This window comes from Eptatretus burgeri, unplaced genomic scaffold (genome assembly GCF_056783735.1).
Source record: "Eptatretus burgeri isolate ZD-2024b unplaced genomic scaffold, Ebu_testis_v1 Ebu_testis_scaffold_3176, whole genome shotgun sequence".
Taxonomy (NCBI): Eukaryota; Metazoa; Chordata; class Myxini; order Myxiniformes; family Myxinidae; genus Eptatretus; species Eptatretus burgeri.
In genome coordinates, this window is record NW_028225124.1 from 47,112 (window position 1) to 66,918 (window position 19,807).

At 47.3% G+C, this 19,807-nt stretch overlaps 1 protein-coding gene across 3 annotated transcripts in view; it reads right to left on the reverse strand.

Moving 5' to 3' along the window:
- Positions 1–19,807, reverse strand: part of LOC147006433 (serine/threonine-protein kinase par-1-like) — a 112,376-nt gene that overhangs the window by 25,478 nt on the left and 67,091 nt on the right. For all 3 annotated transcript variants that reach the window (XR_015054835.1, XR_015054836.1, XM_085868812.1), the window contains exon 14: positions 18,132–18,344. Coding sequence is in view for 1 of the 3 variants with exons in the window: in XM_085868812.1 (XP_085724938.1) it covers positions 18,132–18,344 (213 nt within the window). In the remaining 2 variants the exon portion in view is untranslated. The remainder of the gene's footprint in view (positions 1–18,131; positions 18,345–19,807) is intronic.

Here is a 19,807-nt window from a genome sequence, read left to right on the forward strand (position 1 = left end):
TATGGGAGTGAAAATGAATATGAAAAGACAAGATGAAGAACATACTCCTTATATGAGAACAGGTCTTCATTTTATAACATCATTTCAAGATTTTTTGAATAGTGGGGTTTATGAAGAACTATCAAGACAAGAGGAGGATGTTGATAATACAGTGGTAGGAAGTGGATTCAATATTAAAAAAATCATCTTTTTAGATATACACATTCTAAAATCAAACCCTCTTAAAGCTTCTTCTTATGTTGAATTACCAAAAGAAATAAAACTAAAGAAGGCAGTTGTTAATATTAAGAACAATGATAATAAATGTTTTCTCTGGTCTGTTCTTGCTCACTTTCATCCACCAAAATGTAATTCAGAAAGAGTAAAACAATATATGAAATATGAGAATACCTTAGACATTAAAGATTTTAAATTCCCAATGCCACTAACAGATATTCCTAAATTTGAGAAAAAGAATAATCTTTCTATTAATGTATATGGATTAACGGATACAAACAAAGTTCAAATATTAAAAATTTCAAACAACTATAAAAATGAAGAAACACACATTGACCTTTTATATTTTAGTGTTGGAAAGAATTCACATTACACATACATCAATAATTTATCAAGATTAATCTCTTCTCAGGTATTCAGAACAGCAAACAAAATATATCCTTGTAAGCGATGTCTTAATTCATTTCATACAAAAGAACGATTAGAACAACATTCAAAATATTGTAGTAATCATAAATCAGCTGTAATTACAATGCCTAAACCTGGTGAAAAGATTTCTTTTGAAGATTATAATAAATCTATCATGCACCCATTTGTGATATACGCTGATTTTGAATGTATCCTTAAAAAGATAAATACTGCTTCTCCTAATCCAAAAGAACCATATACAAATAAATATCAAAAACATATTCCTTGTGTTTCTGTTATTATATCAAATCATCTGTTGGAGAAAAGTATAACAAACTTGAACATTATCGTGGAAAAAATGCTTCACAAGAGTTTGTAAAACGATTAGAAAAGGATTGTATAAGACTCACTAAATTAATGAAAGAAACAAATGAACCGATGAAATTAACCAAAGAAGAAAAATTAGAATTTAGAATGAACAATATCTGTCATATTTGTGAGGGGGAAATTAAGGAGTCTAAAGTTAGAGACTATTGTCATCTTACTGGTAAATATAGAGGTCGCACTCATTCCTGTTGTAATCTTAATTATAAATTACCTTCTTTTATTCCAGTCTTTCTTCACAACAGCGCCAACTATGATACACATATATTTATAAATGAACTTTCAAAAACACCAGGGAATATTTCTGCCATAACAAACACAAGTCAAAAGTATATTTCATTTTCAAAAATGATATTCACAAAACCTTTAACTCGTATTAGGTTTCTAGATTCTTACATGTTTATGGGAACACCACTAGCCTACCTCGCATCAAATCTAAGCTCCACGGACTCTTTTCCAAATCTTAATTCATTCTTTCCAAAAGAGGAAATTCTCACTAAAGAGGAAATTCAGATTAAAGAGAGAATTCAAAGTAAAGAGGAAACTCTAATTAATGAAGAAATTCTAACTGAAGATGAAATTCTAATTATAAAGAAAATTCGAACTAAAGAGGAAATTCAGATTAAAGATGAAATTCTGATTTAAGAAGGAATTCTTACGAGAGAGGAAATTCAAACAAGGAATGAAATTCAAAGTAAAGAGAAAATTCTTACAAGTAAGGGAATTTATCCTTATGATTATATGGATTCATTTATGAGATTTAAAGAAACACAACTTCCTTCAAAAGAAAGTTTCTATAATAACCTTTATGAAGAAGAGATAGGTGATAAGGAATATAAACACGCACAAGAAATATGGAAAATATTTAAGATAAAGAACCTTGGAGAATATCATGATTTATGGTTTAGCTTGGAGTGCAATGTTGAAAATGACAAAACAAGATATAGATTTAATCAGTGATGTTGATATGCTTTTGATGATTGAGAAGTCCAAGAGAGGTGGAATATCACAAGTATGTTCAAAAAGATATGCGGAAGCAAATAATAAATATCTCCCAAATTATGATAGTGAAAAAGATAGTAATTATTTGATGTATTTTGATGCTAATAATTTGTATGGATGGGCAATGTCTCAATCTCTGCCTTATGGTAAATTAGAGTGGGTGGAAGAAAAGGATTATGAAAAGGCTTTGATGAATATTGTTATTTCTTCTCAAGAGGAATTGAATGACGAAGAAGAAGGTTATTATTTTGAAGTTGATTTGAGGTAACCGAGTGTTCTTCATAATAAGCATAAAGACCTTCCTTTTGCATGTGAGAAAGAAACCCCAACGAAAGAATGGTTCAGTGATTATCATAAAAGTTTTAATATTAAAGGCAAATCAACAGAAAAGTTATTAACAACATTCTATGATAAAGAGGGATATGTTTTACATCAGAGAAGCTTAAAACAGTTTTTGAGAGAAGGATTGAGAGTGGCTAAAATTCATAGAGTTTTAAAATTTAAACAAAGTCCTTGGGTGAAAAAGTATATTCAATTCAATACAGATATGAGAGCAAATACAAAAGTAAAATTTGAAGGGGACTTTTATAAATTAATGAATAATGCTGTATTTGGAAAGACTATGGAAAATGTTAGAAACAGGCAAAACATTAGATTCGCAACATCTTGGAAAGAAGCTTCGAGATTGATAAATAAACCAAGTTTTGAGAGAGAAGAGGTTTTTTCAGAGAACTTTTCTGCAATTCATATGAAAAAGGAAAGTATTGTAATGGATAAACCAATTTATATTGGAACAGCAGTTCTTGATTTATCAAAGATATTGATGTATGATTATTTGTATAATGACTTAAAGAAAGAGTATGGTGAAAATGTTTCATTGTTGTATATGGACACTGATAGTTTTATCCTAGATATAAAAACTGATGATGTTTATGAAGATATGAAGAAAAATATTGGAGTATATGATACAAGTAATTTCAGCAAGAAGAGTGAGTTATTTTCCAAAAAGAATGAAAAGGTTATTGGTAAGTTTAAGGATGAGTTGGGTGGAAAAGTAATGAGTGAGTTTATTGGATTGAGAGCAAAGGCATATGCTTATAAGTATGGTGAACAGATTGATAAGAGGTTAAAGGGAATAAAGAAATATGTAATAAAGAAATCAATAACTTTTAGAAATTATTATAATTGTTTGATGAATAAGAAAGAAGAATATAGGAAAATGAATACAATAAGAAGTTATAAACATAACATATATAGTGAAGAAGTAAATAAAAAGGCATTAGGAGCCTTTGATGATAAGAGATTTATTTTAGATAATGGAATACATTGTGTTCCATATGGATATTGTATGATAGAGTAAATAGAATAGATTGTGTTTTAACGATGGGAAGATGGGTTAGCGTCTTTTAACGGCTACCGCCTTGGTTTTTTCACAATATATAAATGGTTAAACCAAGTATTAATCAAACTAAAGAGTGGAGAAAATCTCAGTCTTGGTATATAAATGGAAAACATAATGAATGTGAAAAATATCAAATAAGTCTTATTGAAAAAATAACTAAAACAAAGGTAAATAAAACAAATAAGCGAATTAATTTAAAAACTAGTAAGTTAGAGGATGTAAAGAAAAAAATGAATATCCTTGAATGGACTGAAAACTTTGATGGTTATCAATTGAACAATGAAAAAACAATTTACTATAATCTCAAAATGATATGTGGCTCAGGAGGTGGCCAGATGAGAGCATTAAGAGAAGTTTATCATTTCGTAATGGCACAAAAGGGGTATCTGAAAAAATATAAAGATTCAAATGTTTTGTTTGTCAATATTTTAGATGGGGATTATTGTGCAAAGAAAATTAAACTATTGAAGGAATTTGAGAATGAACAAATCTTTATAGGTTCAATGAGTGAGCTGTTCAACCCCCAAGTGTTCAATTCAATGAGGTTCAACCTCCAAGTTAAAAGGGGAGACAAATAAATATACCTTGGGATAAAAAGGGGGTTTATTTTTAGGGAAAAAAAAGGGAATCGCTGAAAATCCCCCATTCATTTACATGGGGAAAAGTGAGCCAGAATCAGTATTCTTACCCTACTCACGACCTTTACCTTCACAACTCTCTCCCACATCATCACATCACCGCCATGCCCAAACGGCACCATAACCATCAAACCACCACCGAAAACCCTCCACCACCTTCACCTCTCTCCTTCTATGGACATTCCCGCACCACCTAAGAACACTGAGCGTCGGGCTGTCTCGGGTCCGTTCGGCGATTGGTACCGAACGCACCGAGCCGCGAGCGCAAATAGTGGCCTTTCCGAGGGAAATTCGGATCAAGAATGCTACAAGCCCACTTTTCCTCCGTCCAATGAGCAAGCGCGGGGCGGCTTGGCCTCGCCTCCAGGCGCGTCTGTGTGAAATCGATATATGCAAATTCTAGGATCAGGGGAGGTTCACGCCCCAGTTTCCTCCGACCAATGGGCGAGCATGGCTCCGCCCCCGAGGTCATCCTGATCCGAATATTTGCATATTAGCTGCTCCTGCCGGCCTATAAGAAGGCGAGCGCAGGGCGAATGGAGTCGGGTGGCGAAGTCATCGGTGTGGCAAAGAGTTGGGTTCTGGAGTCGGCTGAGAAGAGTTGCGGGAAGAAGCAAAGGAGCTCGGGTCCGAGGCGAGAAGGACGGCGGTCGGCGACGATGTCGCGGTGTGGGATCGCTCGTCGCGGGACCCAAGCCAGCCAGCCATTCTCCTTCCCCAGGGCATCAACAATTCCCCCTTTCCCCCATGCTGAGATGGTGTAAAAAGGGGGCCTCGTTCCCACCCAATTCCAAACGTCGTGCCAACGAAACCCGCCAAGGAGCACGGAGTCGGGGCACAGCCACGCGGCCACATCTGCGGCTCGCCCGCCAACGGTCACGAGGACGCGGGTGGGACCCCCCCGGTCTCGCGGACCTGGCTGCTCCTCCAGGTCACGCGCACAATTGGCCTACAGGCCTGTCTGCCCCCTTGTATATGAGGGTGGCTTCTTTCCTTTGCTTTTGAGTAAATGTGTGTTGGCGTCGTCTGTAAAGTAGAACTGTATAAAGTGTTGCCGTGTGTACGCGTCGTTGGTAGTAATTCTGCGTCGTTGTTGCTTTTGTTTTGGTTGCTATATGTGCATTTTGACTGTTTGGCTGTATATACGTGCTTTCCGTGTGCCGGGAAATAAATGTGCATTGTGTGAACTGTTTTCCCGTTTCGCTTCGTCTTTTCTTTGTTGACCCTCCATCCTGCTTCACGTAAAAGGGTTTGTAGTGGGTGCAAAACGCCCGGTAAATAACCTGAACCGTCGAGGTCAACGATAACACCGCTCGGTTATCCCGATAGTACGGAACGGGCCGCCCAAGCGGCTCGTGTCCGGAGTCGACCTGCGGCGAGGTACGATCGCCCGGTTTACCATCCACATGAGTACTTAGGTAGGTCGAGTTTGGCGAACAACCCTATCTACGCAGGTGGCCGATTGGCACGATTGTGGTGAGGTCGAAAGGCCCACCCGTGACTGGCTCCGGGCGATAGTTCCCGGAGGGTCACGACTGAATTATCCGTCCGGTGGGAGACGCGGTCGCGATTCGAGTGACGTGGCCGTCCACACGCCGGTGGGCGCGAATTCCCAACACTGGTGTCCGGGAGTGGGATTCGAATCCCTCCCGCCTCCAAGATAAATTAATGGGGAATCGGTCCAGGGGTGAGAGGAGCGACCCCCGATTCCCTCCAAATTACGAGCAATTTAAATTAACCCCTTACGAGAAATACGATGGAGTCTCAAGGCGAGCGGGAGCCGGGGGTATTAGAAATGGATGTGGAATTGGTAGAATCCATGTTCCAGGATGGAATCCCCGTGCAGGACATTGGTGTACAGGATGAACTCCCCCAATCAAACCCAGAGCCCGAAATGGGCGTGGCAGACGCCGCGGTGTATGGCACCTCCCTCCCTCCTTTCACCAAAACCCCCCGATCCTGGCCGAATCGGCCCAGCCGAGTGCGCCCGACATGGCCCAGTTATTCGCCATGCTGGCAGGAATCAGTGGGGACATGCAAGGAATGAAAAACGAAATAAAAGGAATAAACAATAAAATGGAGACAAGCACGAACGAAATGAAAGTAAATGCGCAACAAGTGAAGGAAGAAATGAAAGAGATGCGGGGTGAGACGCAGAACATGGGAATGAGCCTAAAAGGAAGCTTGGACGAACTAAAAAACGAAATGAAAAAGGAAGTCGACACGATACGAGTGGAGGTGACCGGGTCAAAAGTAAAAGGAGTGGGGGTCACAATGGAAGAGAGCAAACAAGAGAGGGCAAACGAAATAAAGACAGTGGTGGGAAAGATAGACAAAGTAGGAAAAGGACTGGGAGAAGTAAAAAAGGGACAAGACCAAATAAAGGAGGAAATAGGGAAGAACACGACGGCGATAGAGGAATTAAAAAGAGAACAAGGGAGAATAAAGGACGGATTGGGAGTCGTGAAGAAGGACTGTGAGGAAAGACATAAAGACATGACGAAGAGAGTTGAAGACCTGCGAAAGGAGGTAAAAGCGGAGACACAGAAAGGATTAAAGGCCATGGGGGAGGAATGTAGAAAGAGACATGAGGAAGTAATTAATGAAATGGAGCGGAAAGCCGGAGAAAAGACAGAGGAACTGGGGAAACGGATAGAAGAACACAAGGGCGAGACGGAAGAGCAGTTTAGGACAACGGGGAAGAGAATATCCAAGACAAATAAGGTGGTGACACAGGTAAAAGGGTAAGTGGAGCGAATAAGAGAGAAAGTCAGGGAACTATCGTGAGAGATGATAGGGGAGGAATTAAATGGAGTAATAAAGGGGAAAATGGAGGAAATGGAGAGGAGACTGACGGAATGTGTGGAGGCCCGGTGTGAGAGGCAGGGTGACCTCCTTCGGGAACAGGGGGAGAGGATATACTCCCTCGAGGCGGATTGTGCCCAGGTGGGGCCGGTGTCACAGGGTGGAGGAGGAGGCTTGCCCGATGCGGGGGTGAGCATGCCAAGCTTGGGGAGGGTAGAGGCTGCGGGGTCTTTTGGCCTAAGGGGGGTACCGAGTATGACTGTTCCGGTGGGTGTGCAGGGTGCGAGTCCAATGGCTTTGGGGAGTAAGCAGGACGACGCGGGGCACGGACAGACACGGACAGGGGTGGTAGAGCCCCCAGGCAAATGGCTCGGACCCTGCGGGAGTGAGGCACCATTGGGACTGGGGAGGCACACCCTTCCAGGAGTCCCTTGGGAACTGGAGGGGGGGGGACCTCGAAAGGACCGAGGGTGCCGCTACCCCCGTACGATGGCAAGACGGACTTGAGGGCGTACATGGCCCAGTTCCAGTGTGTTGCCACAGAGGCAATGGCTGGAACGAGGTGCAGGGTGTGGCACAACTCACGGCGGCCCTGCGTGGCGCGGCCTTGGAAGTCCTGACCACGGTACCCAGTGAGGGGGTGACCCTGGAGGATCTCCATTCGGCCCTAAAAAAACGATTTGGCATGGACCAGCAGAGCGAGCTTGTTAAAGCTCAGCTCAACAGGCGCAAACGACGCTCCCAGGAACCACTGGGAGAATTGGCACACGACATTCGCCGCTTGGTGGGGATCGCGCACACCAACATGCCGCCGGAGTACTGGGAGGAGATTTCCCTGGACCATTTTCTCCGAGCGATAGGGGGCACCGATGTCGGAGCATTGCTGACCGTATGGCGCCCGGACAACCTCCAGAAGGCGGCTGATACTGCCTCCTGCTGGGAGGCAGCCAGAACGCCATTGGGAGGGGCTAACGGCCAGTGGTTGTAAGATCGACTTGGGCCGGGGGGGTCATGCAGTTGGGTGGTGAGGAGTTGCCGTTAGGGGGCGTGAGCATGGATGAGAGGGTGGAGCTGGAGGCTCCTGACTCCATGGTCATTTCCGCGGGTGCCGAGGTGGTGGTCCCGGCCCGGTGGCGAGCACACCAAACGTAGTAGGGCTCCTGCGGCCAAGCGGAACTACCGGTAGGGCCATAAACCCCGGGTTTAGTCGTGGGCCGCACCCTGGTAAGTACCGACGGGCAAATAGTGCCCGTTCGGGTGATAAATGTTAGCATGGAACCACGCACTATCAGGAAGGGCACGAAGGTAGCAGATTGCACCCCAGTAAAAGAGGTCGCAGAGCTGAGGGACGATAACGTCGAGCCAGACCGGCCCCAGAGGGAGTCTCCAGACTTGATTAGGAATTGGCCCGGTCCCATTTGCGAGATTGTAAATCGGAGTCGTGTAGATTTGGAGTATGCCCAGCGGGAGGCCTTATACAAACTGGTCGACCGACACATGGGGATCTTCTCCTTGTCACCTGAGGATATTGGACGTACGGGCCTGGTGCAACATCAGATCCGCACCGATGGGGCCTGGCCTGTCCGTCAGCCTGCTCGAAGGCTCCCATGGAGCAAGAGAGAGGAGGCTGATGAACAGGTAGAAAAGATGCTCAATGCAGGTGTCATTGAACCCTCCGGAAGTCCTTGGATGTCACCGGTTGTGCTGGTCAAAAAGAAGGATGGGACCACGCATTTCTGCATGGACTATCGCCAGCTGAACAACGTGACACTCAAAGACTCCTATCCCCTGCCTAGAATTGACGAGACGCTCGACGCCGTTGCAGGCTCTAAATGGTTCTCAACTTTGGACCTCAAGATTGGGTATTGGCAGGTGGAGATGGATAAGACGGGGAAGGAGAAAACGGCATTTTTCACAGGGAAGGGACTGTATCAGTTCACTGTGATGCCGTTCGGTTTGTGTAATGCCCCCACCACCTTTGAGAGACTGATGGAGCGTGTACAAGGCGGCATGCCGTGGCAATCATGCCTGGTGTATCTGGATGACGTCCTGGTACACGCTAAAACATTCACCCAGGAGATAGCCAATTTGGACCAGGTGTTTGGGTGCCTCAAGCAGGCAGGGCTAAAATTGAGCCCGGAGAAATGCACTTTGTTCGCGACAGAGGTGGCCTATCTCGGACACGTGATAGGCCGCGAGGGGGTGAAGACCGACCCCGAAAAAATTACAGCGGTAGAGGAGTGGCCCGTACCTACAACTGTCAAACAGGTACAGGGCTTTTTGGGACTTTGCTCCGACTACCGGCGCTTCGCGGCAAACTTTGCGGAGATAGCCAGGCCCCTTCACCGGTTGACGGAGAATAGGTTGAGATTTAATTGGACAGGGGAGTGCCAGGAGGCCTTCCTCAAATTAAAGGGGTGTTTGACATCCACACCCGTTTTAGCATACCCCACCGATGACGGGATGTATACCCTGGACACGGATGCAAGCCAGGAAGGATTGGGAGCAGTCTTGTTTCAGACACAGGGGGGCGTGGAAAGAGTGATCGTGTTTTACAGTCGGGCCATGAGTAGGCCCAAACGAAATTATTGCGTAACTCGCAAGGAGCTATTGGCAATGCTGTCTGCGGTGAGCCATTTCCACCCGTACTTGTACGGGAGGAAATTTTTGGTTCGAACTGACCATTCCTCCTTGCAATGGCTCTTACGGTTCAAAGAACCGGAAGGCCAGATTGCAAGGTGGTTGGAAATGTTGCAGCAGTACGATTTCAGTGTGGTCCATCGAGCCGGTAAAGCTCATGGGAATGCCGATGCGCTCTCTCGACGCCCCTGTCTGGGAGAAACCTGCAGATATTGCACGAGACATGAGGAGAGGGACACCTCCCCGAAACTCCCAGTCCGCGCGGCCCGGGTGGTAGGTCCAACTTTGCCACTAACCGCGGGAGAGGAATTTGGTGGATTGGCATGGAGCACGGCCCAGCGGAAAGACCCCGTTATAGGGCCAGTGTACAAATGGGTTCAGGAAAACAGGAGGCCCAGTGGGGAGGAGATCGCCCCATTCGGAGCGCGAACAAAAGCATACTGGGCTCAGTGGAGGACCCCAGAAATGAGAGACAACATCTTATATCGCAAGTGGGTGGAGATTCCTTCCGAACAAACATCTTGGCTGGTGATAGTCCCTGATGGGTTTAAGACCCAAATTTTGAAACAGGTGCATGGTACCCGCGCCGGCGGCCATTTGGGCAGGACCAAAACAAAATCTCGGGTCCGCCGGAAGTTCTATTGGGTTAACATGGGGCACGATGTACAGAACTGGTGTCAGGCATGCGACGCCTGTACTGAGAAAAAGGGACTGCCACAGAGGATGAGGGCCCCACTCCAACTACATCAGGTAGGGGCCCCCCTTGAGCGAGTGGCCATGGACATTTTGGGACCACTGCCCCCCCCCCACTCGCCAGGGTAATAAGTACATCCTCGTAATTATGGACTATTTCACCAAATGGTCGGAGGCCTTTGCCCTCCCCAACCAGGAAGCAGGGGTCGTGGCAAAGGCCTTCGTAGAAGGATTTACATGCTGGTATGGGATTCAGCAGGAGCTGCACACGGACCAGGGACGAAATTTTAAGAGCGAATTACTAAAGGAGGTGTGCAGACTCCTGGAAATTCGAAAGACATGGACAACGCCCCTGAGACCACAGTCTGATGGCATGGTGGAGAGGTTCAACAGGACCCTGGTCCAACAGTTGGCCCTCTTCACCGGCACTAACCAGGAGGACTGGGACGAACATCTCCCATACCTCTTGATGGCCTATCGCGCGTCCCAGCACGGGTCTACCCCGTGTAGTCCGGCGCTGTTGATGTATTGACGGGAGCTGAGAAGCCCCGTCGATTTATTGTACGGTCCGACACCTGAGCGGCTTGATAGGCCCCTGGGGGAGGGCTATTGCTGTTGGTTGGAGGAAGGCATGGAGAAGGTCGATGCCTTCGCACGACACCAGCCCCAACAGGCGGGCATAAAGATGAAGCACAGGTACGACCACCGGAGCCAGGTGAGCAAATACCCACCGGGGGCGAAGATTTGGTTCTTTAACCCCCGGCGGAGGAAGGGCAGATGCCCGAAGCTCACCTCACCTTGGCAGAGTCCGGGGGTCGTCCTGGCGCAAATCAGTGACGTGGTCCTCAAAATTTAAATGGGACCACGGGCCCTTCCCCAGATCGTCCACGCGGACCGCCTGAGACCTTACAAGGGCGACCTTACGCCCTCATGGATATGTCTTGCCGGAGGAGTCGGTGCTGGAACAGCCGCTCCTGCAGAGGCGCAAGGCTCGCAGAGCCTTCAAACGAGTTCACGAGCCCAGTAGGGAGGGATGAAATCCCCCCTGCAAATAAGGATTTGGGGACAGTGACAGACTTGTGAGTGTGTAGAGGGGACGTAGCTTAGCTACGTGGTGTTAAAAGGAACGTGCTGTAGTGTAAGGGATGACGTGGGAGCACGAGTTAGTTAGGGGATGCAGATAGCAGGATGGCAGAGTTCAGCGGTGTGTGTTGAAGAGTAGGTGAGTTGTGTGGAGACATGTTGAGTGAGTGAGGCCAGCGGGTCTGTGTGAATGGAGCGAATGGGGAATGCATGGTGCGATGAGTGATAGGGGGGAGGAGTGACTCCCGCCCAAGGGACCCCAGGGTCAGTGTAGAGTGAGTTAGCTGAGTTAGTTAAATTTACCAAATGGAGGTCGTTTTGCTGTTGGTGGGAGTGTAGGCTCGAAACCTGTTTTGGAGGGGTGCAGGAGCCCTGTTGAAGGGCTGGGAGCGTGGCTGCGAAAGGTGAGTATCGCTGAGTGGGTACCCTGGGCACCGGGCTGGTTGGCCATGGTAGGCCAAGGGCCCAGGGGGGCTGGGATAGCGTAGTGGGCACGGGTGCACCCGCATGGTGCGGGGGCCCGGGGCGCTATTAGCCGTGTGGGCAGTGTTGTGGGCACGGGTGATCCTCGGAAAGGGGCCCGGGAAGCCAGCCTGCCACGTGAGCATTTCAGGGGAGTCGCCATGGAGGGCACTCCCCGGTGTTTAGGGAGCTGGTAGGCTCGGAGGCAGTGTAGTGCCCGTGGGTGCCATCGTCGGAGAATCGGCAGAGGGTCGTGCCTGCCAAGTGGAGCCACGCGTCCCAGCCATGAAACCGTGTGAGGGCACGGAAAGAAAATTGGGGGGCGAGGCCCGAAATTGAGAGGACACCAACACAGGTGACAGGAATCTGGGTTGTTAGAACCAATAGATTAAGCAAGAGGCGCTTGTTGAAAGCACCCGGGTAGTTTAGTCCCGCATGCCCGCTCGGGCGTCCGACCAGTGCCGATCAACGCGCCCGCTCCGCGCGCCAACGTGGCTCACACTGTAAATTCCCCGGCTCGATCGCAGCTTAGCTGGCCGTAGAGACGAGAAGACGTTCACCATCCGTGGAGAATCCTCTGCTGCCAGTGAGGGCCGAAGCTACATCATTATAGATAAATCCATTATAGATAAATAGAGATTGGTTGAGGTCCGGGTCGGGAAGTTGACCGATTGAGTCAGTCCCAATGAGTCGCAGAAATCTTTTGCTGAGGTGCCATGACAGGTGAGAGAGGTACCCACACCTCGCCAACTGGCATGATGACAATTGAAGTCGCCAAATATGAGGAAGAGAGAGTTTGGATGAGAAGATAGAAGTTGGTCCATGTTTTTGGATTGTGAGGTGTCGATGGAGTCATCACTGTTTGGTGGACGGTACAGTAAACATATAAACATGAGGTGGGAGTGGAGGGGAAGCCGTAGCCAGAGGTATTCCTGGGGGTGTTGTCGAGTGAGGGCAGTGCATGGAGAGTGAGGAAAAGAGTCTTTGATGAAGAGAGCAACTCCTCCACCACGACGAGGCTCAGGTCTGTCATACCGGAGGAGGGAGTAACCAGGGAGAGATACTTGGGAGTCAGATACATCTTGGGGGAGGAAAGTTTCTGTTCGGCAGATTATGTCTGGTTTGTCAGTGGCAACCTGGATGGAAAGATCTGAAAGGTTTGAGCAAAGGCCCCGGATATTTGAGGTCCACATGAAGCAGGAGGGGAGGAGGCTTTGGGTGCAGGGGGTGTGGGGAGGGGGAGGGAAGGACAAGGGATGAGAGGGGGGGGAGGTAAGGAGGGTTGTTGAAAGTGTGTGGGGGATTGCAGAATAGCTAGGGGAGGGAGCTGGATGAGGAGGAGAAAAGGCTCTGTGGTGCTGGGGGAGAGGGTGGACAAGAAAGCGGGCAGAAGGCGGTTGGGGATTTGAGGAGGTGGAGTGAAGGGATGGAGGTGGGAGGGCAGTGGAAGGAGGCAGCTATGTGGATGAGAGGGGAGGGCAACTTTGAGAACAGAGTGAGGGGGGTGAATGGTGGGAGAAGAGTGAGTGGGGAGAGTTGAGGGAGAAAGGTGAGGGGGGAGTTTTTGAGAGAGGTGAGAGGGAGGCTTGGAGGGGAAAAATGTGATGGTTACCTTGAGAGGGAGGGTGAGAGGGGTGAGTTGTCACAGAAAATGGAAAAAAGAATGGTTGATGGAAAGTGAACATTCATTGCAAACTGGGTTTTTTTTGAATTTTTGGTCAGAGATGCGATTAAACACATTTCTTGATGGATGCAATAAAGGAGAATTCAGAGAATGGAGAGAAGAAACACTGTAACAGTTGGATTTTTTAAGCAAGGTATGAAGGAAAGGTCGAATTGAGAGCAGTCTGTTTAAATGGTAGAAGAGTAGTGTGCATAATGATATAGTAAAGAGTACCACATGTGTGAACGACTTTCTTTGTAACCCTGTTGAGGAACATGTCATTCAAACACCTGCGTCTCACAATCAGCCATGGTGTTTCTTGGGCAAACCAAATTTCAAATTTGCCTCCAAAGCCAGCTCCTTGGGCAAATCAATGGACATCCTCCATCACACAAGGTGATTCTTTGGCACACTGAACTCACATGCACCAAAAAGACTCATCCACAGCCTGATGAAGCACTGCTGTCTCCTCTGCATCATCTAAACTGCCTCATCTTGCTCAGCTTGATACTGTGGAATCCAAGGCCTTCAAGATTATTGGAATCAGCCATGCTGATGCTGAGTTGATGGGACTATCACTTTGCCATCACATACAGGTCGGTGGTCTCTCTGTCTTATACCATCTCCTTTCTGATCTTGCACCCTCTGCTCGCTACCTGCCTTCCGACGTTACACATGGTCTACCGTCAACTCCCTTCTGGTGAAACTTCCTCAATCCAGGATAACTGCTCACCTCCACTGATTTGTTCCTCTGTTTTTTCCCCCACCTATGGAATGAACTTCCACTTTCTTCAATCTCATTCTTCCCTCCAAATTTTCAAAACTGCTGTTCACCACCATCTCAGATCATTCCCAATCAAAAACCATCATATTCTGTCGCAAAGTTAAACCCCGTCCCCCCCTCCCTCCACACCATAATGCCTTCTCCTTCCAAATTTCCAGTTTTCCCTCCTGAGAGTTTTTTTCGGTATCCATCTTTTCCAGCCAATGCATCCTCTCCTGCCCCCCATTTACCACACACATTGTGTGTTCAAGTCTCCCTCGATCTTGGCCTTGAGTTCTGCTGTTGGTATTTGTCCCCCCCCCCCCTCTCTCTACTTGTCCTGATGATTTTAGTGCAGTATACTTGTACTCGCTCTTCCAGAACTTTGCTATGTACACAAAAAAGGCTGAAAGCAATTTTGCTGAGTGATCAATCTTGGCATCCTTTTGTGGGTGTGAGAATAAAATAAAATCAGAATAAAATGAACACCCCTTCGGGTCCTGAGAGAAAAAAGGGAATCAGGACCCGGAGCGTCCAATGGAAATAAAGTAGCATGCACCACGAGCGGAAAGGAAGGGAGCACGATTGTTTGAGTGTGTAAATATGCCTCGTCTCAGTGCCATCTCCACGTTCTGCATTTGTCCAACCAGCATCATCTGCCTTCCTATCTATCTGATCCTGTGAGCATTAGAATACACCTGGGGACATCGCAGAAAGCGAAAATGGTGAGAGGGTGAAAGGGGGACGAGGTTGATGATGGTCACATGAGGGTTGTAGCCTGGCGACCTTCATCTCAGGGAGGGTGAGTCCAGTGGGAATTTAACAACATTAAATTAGACTCTGCTCTTCATTATCTTGGCTTCTGGCTTTATTTGCTCATGGTGTGGTTAACACTAAACATCTACTGTAACTATTCTGAGGACATCGACTGTATTTATCAAACTGCAGAACAATTCCACCCTCTCCCAATGCCTACCCGACCCCACCGCCCACCTATTCCCATCCACTTTTTTTTTTTTTTTTTTTTTGTATACCTTGGTCGAGGCTCGTATGAGAGCTAACACACAACTCACAGCAAGGAGGCATGAGACAAGAGGGGTGGGAGTGGAAGGGACAAAACATTGAGGAACAGACACAGGTGAACTGTGGAAGGGAGAGGGATGGGGATGGGACGGGGAACATGGCGAGGAGAAGATGGACATTACAGGGACTTTCAGGAAGGAAAGCAGGAGAATTGAAGGAAGTGGGCTTGGGTGGATTATCGGGGGTAGAAAAGATCGAGGATTTGGATGGGGGAAGATAAGAGGTGGTGGTGAACAGCTGTTTTGAAAGCCTGGAGGGAAGAATGGGAAAGAATAGAGTGAGGAAGTTTATTCCAAAGGCGGGAAAAAAGAGGAATGAAAGAGTGAAGATGAGCAGTGATTCGTGATTTTGGTAGTTTTACCAGAATGGGGTTGTTGGCGGACCTTGAGCGCCCTGTGGAAATGTGGTTGGGACAAATCGCAGAGAGAGCTTTTAAAAAAGAGAGCAGACCTTTTAAAAACCACAGTTTGCCATGGATGCTCGCTTTCCATCAACCATTCTTTTTTTCCAACTTCAGTGCCAACTCACCCCCCTCACCCCTCACTCTCACTCTCAAAGCAACCATCCCACTCTTCTCCCTCCAAGCCTCCCTCTCACCTCTTTCAAAAATTCCCCCCTCACCTTTCTCCCACCTTTCATCCCCCTCACTCTTCCTTCTCTAAGTTGCCCCCCCTCTCATCCACCAACCTGCCTCCCTCCACTGCCCTCTCACCTCCATCTCTTCACTCCACCTCCTCGAATCCTCAACTGCCATCTTCCTTGTCTCTTGTCCCCCCTCTCTCCCAGCACCACAGAGCCTTTTCTCCTCCTCATTCGGCCCCCTCCCCTCGCTATTCTGCAATACCCCACACTCCTTCAGCAACCCTCCTTACCTCCCCCCTCGTCCCTCGTCCTCCCTCCCCCGCCCCTCCACCTCCTGCACCCAAAGCCTCCTCCCCTACCTCTTCATTAAAAGTGTGGACCTCAAATATCCGGGGCCTTCGCTCAAACCTTTCAGATCTTTCCATGCAGGTTGCCACTGACAAACCAGACATTATCTGCCTAACAGAAACTTTCCTCTCCCAAGACGTGTCTGACTCCCAAGTATCACTCCCTGGTTACTCCCTCTTACGGTATGACAGACCTGAGCCTCGTCCTGGTGGAGGTGTTGCTCTCTTCATCAAAGACTCTATTCCTCACTCTCCCTGCACTGCTCTCACTCCCCCACACCCCCAGGAATACCTCTGGCTTCGGCTTCCCCTCCACTCCCACCTCATGTTTATATGCGTACTGTACCGTCCACCGAACAGTGATGACTCCATCTACACCTCACTCTCCGAAAACATGGACCATCTTCTATCTTCTCATCCAAACTCTCTCTTCCTCTTATGTGGCGACTTCAATTGTCATCACGCCAGTTGGCTAGGTGTGGGTACCTCTCTCACCTGCCATGGGACATCAGCAAAAGCTTTCTGTGACTCATTGGGACTGACTCAATCGGTCAACTTCCCGACCCGGATCTCAACCAATGGTACTCCATCTCTTCTGGATCTGATTTTGACAAATTTCCCTGACAATATCTGCTGCTCTTCCTTCGCTCCAATTGGTTCTTCTGACCACGTCCTTGTTAAAGTGGACATCTCTCTGGCTGTCATCAGAGAACCACCTCACCGCCGTCGAGTCTGGCATTTCAATCAAGCCGACTGGCAGGGTCTCCGAGCAGCCATCAAACTTACAGACTGGTCTCCTATCACTACTTTCTCAAACATCAACTCATCCTGGGAATTCTTTCAAAGAAACTTGCTCTCCCTCATGCACAGATTTATCCCCTCTCGTGTTCAGTTGTCTTACCCTTCCTCCCGCCCTTGGTTTACTGAAGCTTGTGGTGAGGCAGTTGTCCTGAAACAACTTGCCTTTGCCTCATGGAAAGCAAACCCAACTGAGGGCAATCTCAGTTCTTTCCACAAAGCTCGGAACAAGTGTGTATCTACCCTCAGGAGAGCCAGAAAACAACATCTTTCTCATCTCAAGTCTGAACTCTCAAACCTCTCTCCCTCCTCAAAATCCTGGTGGCGTTTAATCAAATCTGTTTCTGGTGTATGTTCCCCCTCCATCCCCTCCCTTACCTCAAATGGCCGCACTGCTGATTCCACACGTGATAAAGCTGAATGTCTAAACTCGGTGTTTGCAGCTAAATCTTGTGTCCCAAACCCATCACTATCTCTACCCACTTTACCCAGTCGCACCCAACTGTCCCTGGACTCTGTATCCTTTTCTCCTGACAAGGTGGAGAGCTTGCTTTCAAACCTCGAGTCAGATTCTGCAACCGGTCCAGACGGCATCAGCCCACGTGTCCTCAAAGCCTGCTCTTCTGCTCTTGCTCACCCTCTCTCTGTTCTATTCACCCTCTCATTTTCCCAAGGTCATCTGCCATCTGCTTGGAAATCTGCTAACATCACTGCCCTGCATAAAAAAGGTGCAAAAACAGATCCCTGTAACTACAGACCAATCAGCCTTCTCCCAATCATCAGCAAGGTTATGGAATCCATCATTGCTTCAGACATGAAATCCTTCCTCTTCTCCAATGGCTTGATTTCCAATCATCAATTTGGTTTCAGACCAGGTCACTCTACCCTGGATATGCTGCTACTGCTCTCCCATTGTATCGATGATGGCACATAGGAATTCACCATTGTCAAAAATGTCAAACCAGTAAATCAAATTGGTTATCAGAATTATCAGACAGTTTTTCATGCTGGTATGTTGTTTGAAAGAAACAATTCTGATCGGTTACAGTGAAAAAGAAAACTCCAAACACAACAATCAACGAATAACAACAATCAACAATAATCAAGACAATAACAACGAAAACTTTGACAAAGTAGTGAAACGATGAGTTCCATTTCTCACCTTAAAACCGTTCAACAGGTGCTTGAGTGTTATCCCAAGCGACCAGATGTCAGCATTTGGGCCTTCGTACTCCTCAAGTGCCCAAACCTCGGGAGCCATGTACTCCAATGTCCCACAGAATGCAGACAACTTCTGCCCTGGTTTGAAGGACGTTGCCATGCCAAAATCGATCAGCTTCACCTCGTGCTGACGACTATAAAGAATATTTTCAGGCTGGAGAAAAACAGAAATTGATAAGTTCAGGTTAAAACCATGACATGGCTTATACGAAAACTTGAACGGCACTCGGTGGAGCGCATACCTCTGTCAGACTGAACAGTTTACGTTTTCTATTGCACTGATAGGCTGGATCTGGATCCAGACCTCAACCAAAATCTAATCGACTTGTTCTTGCCACCTTGGTTTGGGAGGATAGCATGAAGGGAGGGAAGGTAAGGAAGGCAGTGTGAGGGGAGGAAAGGCAGCGTGATGGGGGGGGGAGGCAGCATGAGTGGAGGTAATGGGAAGGCAGCGTGGGGGGGAGGGATGGGAAGGCAGCATGAGCGGAGGGAATGGGAAGGCAGTACGAGCGGAGGGAATGAGAAGGCAGCATGAGCGGAGGGAATGGGGAGGCAGATAAATAAAAGGCATCACCATGTATAACATCACTGACTTTAATCGAGTATTTATATTCTGCTATTTTGACCCTGATATCAGTTCCGTTGCAGCTTTCAATACAGCCATGATTACCTCCATGCGAGGTTCATCGCATCATGTGTAAAATCACAAAAAAGAATAAGTGGTGTCAGACTGTTCAGTAATTTCCCAAAATGTGCCGCTGTGTACGACGCCATTGACTTTCACTGAATGCACTTCTTCTCTTCCGCTACGTGCTGAAAAATAATTACCCTCGCCAAAGGAGAGGGTATTGCGCTGGGGTCTGTTTGTCTCTCTGTCTGTTGGGTGGTCGCTAGACTACCCTTCGTCTCAGGTTTTCCGTCGGTTTGTTGGGTGGTCGCGAGGCTTCCCTTAGTCTCAGGTTTTCCGTCTGTCTGTATGTAATGGACAGCTCTGGAGGCCAGAGGAGTCATCCGATTTTGATGAAACTTGACTGGTAGGTTCATACCAGGATCTAGTTGTATGCTTTTGAGCACCATTGCTATGGATGCCACCGTTGCCGAGCAACGGGACTTTGAAATGTTTGAAAAATCCTAAAAATATTTTCTTTTCGAAAATCAAAAATCACCTTCCGCGCTTTTATGTGCACTATAATGAACCTCTGTCAAAAAATTTCAGCCCGATCCGTCAAAAACTGTATGGCACGTATGAAATTATATAGTGACCACCCATGTCGCCTACCGGCTAGTTTGTGTGTTGGATTCGCTATATATGTTAGATATCCCTTATTGTCGGGTTTTCCGTGTGTGTGTGTGTGTGTGTGTGTGTGTGTGTGTGTGTGTGTGTGTGTGTGTGTGTGTGTCTGCAACGCGAGGCTCCACAGCACGAACCAGCGAACCAATTTCGACGAAACTTTGCCAACATGTGCAATATGTGCTGGGAATGTGCGCGTTTGAATTTCGTTGCCAAGCAACCACCAGTTGCTGTGCAGCGGCCGAAAAACCGTGTACAGTATTTTCAATACTTGTCCTTCAGTTTTGAATGTAGAGAAACGAGACTTCGGAATTAAACACTTCGAG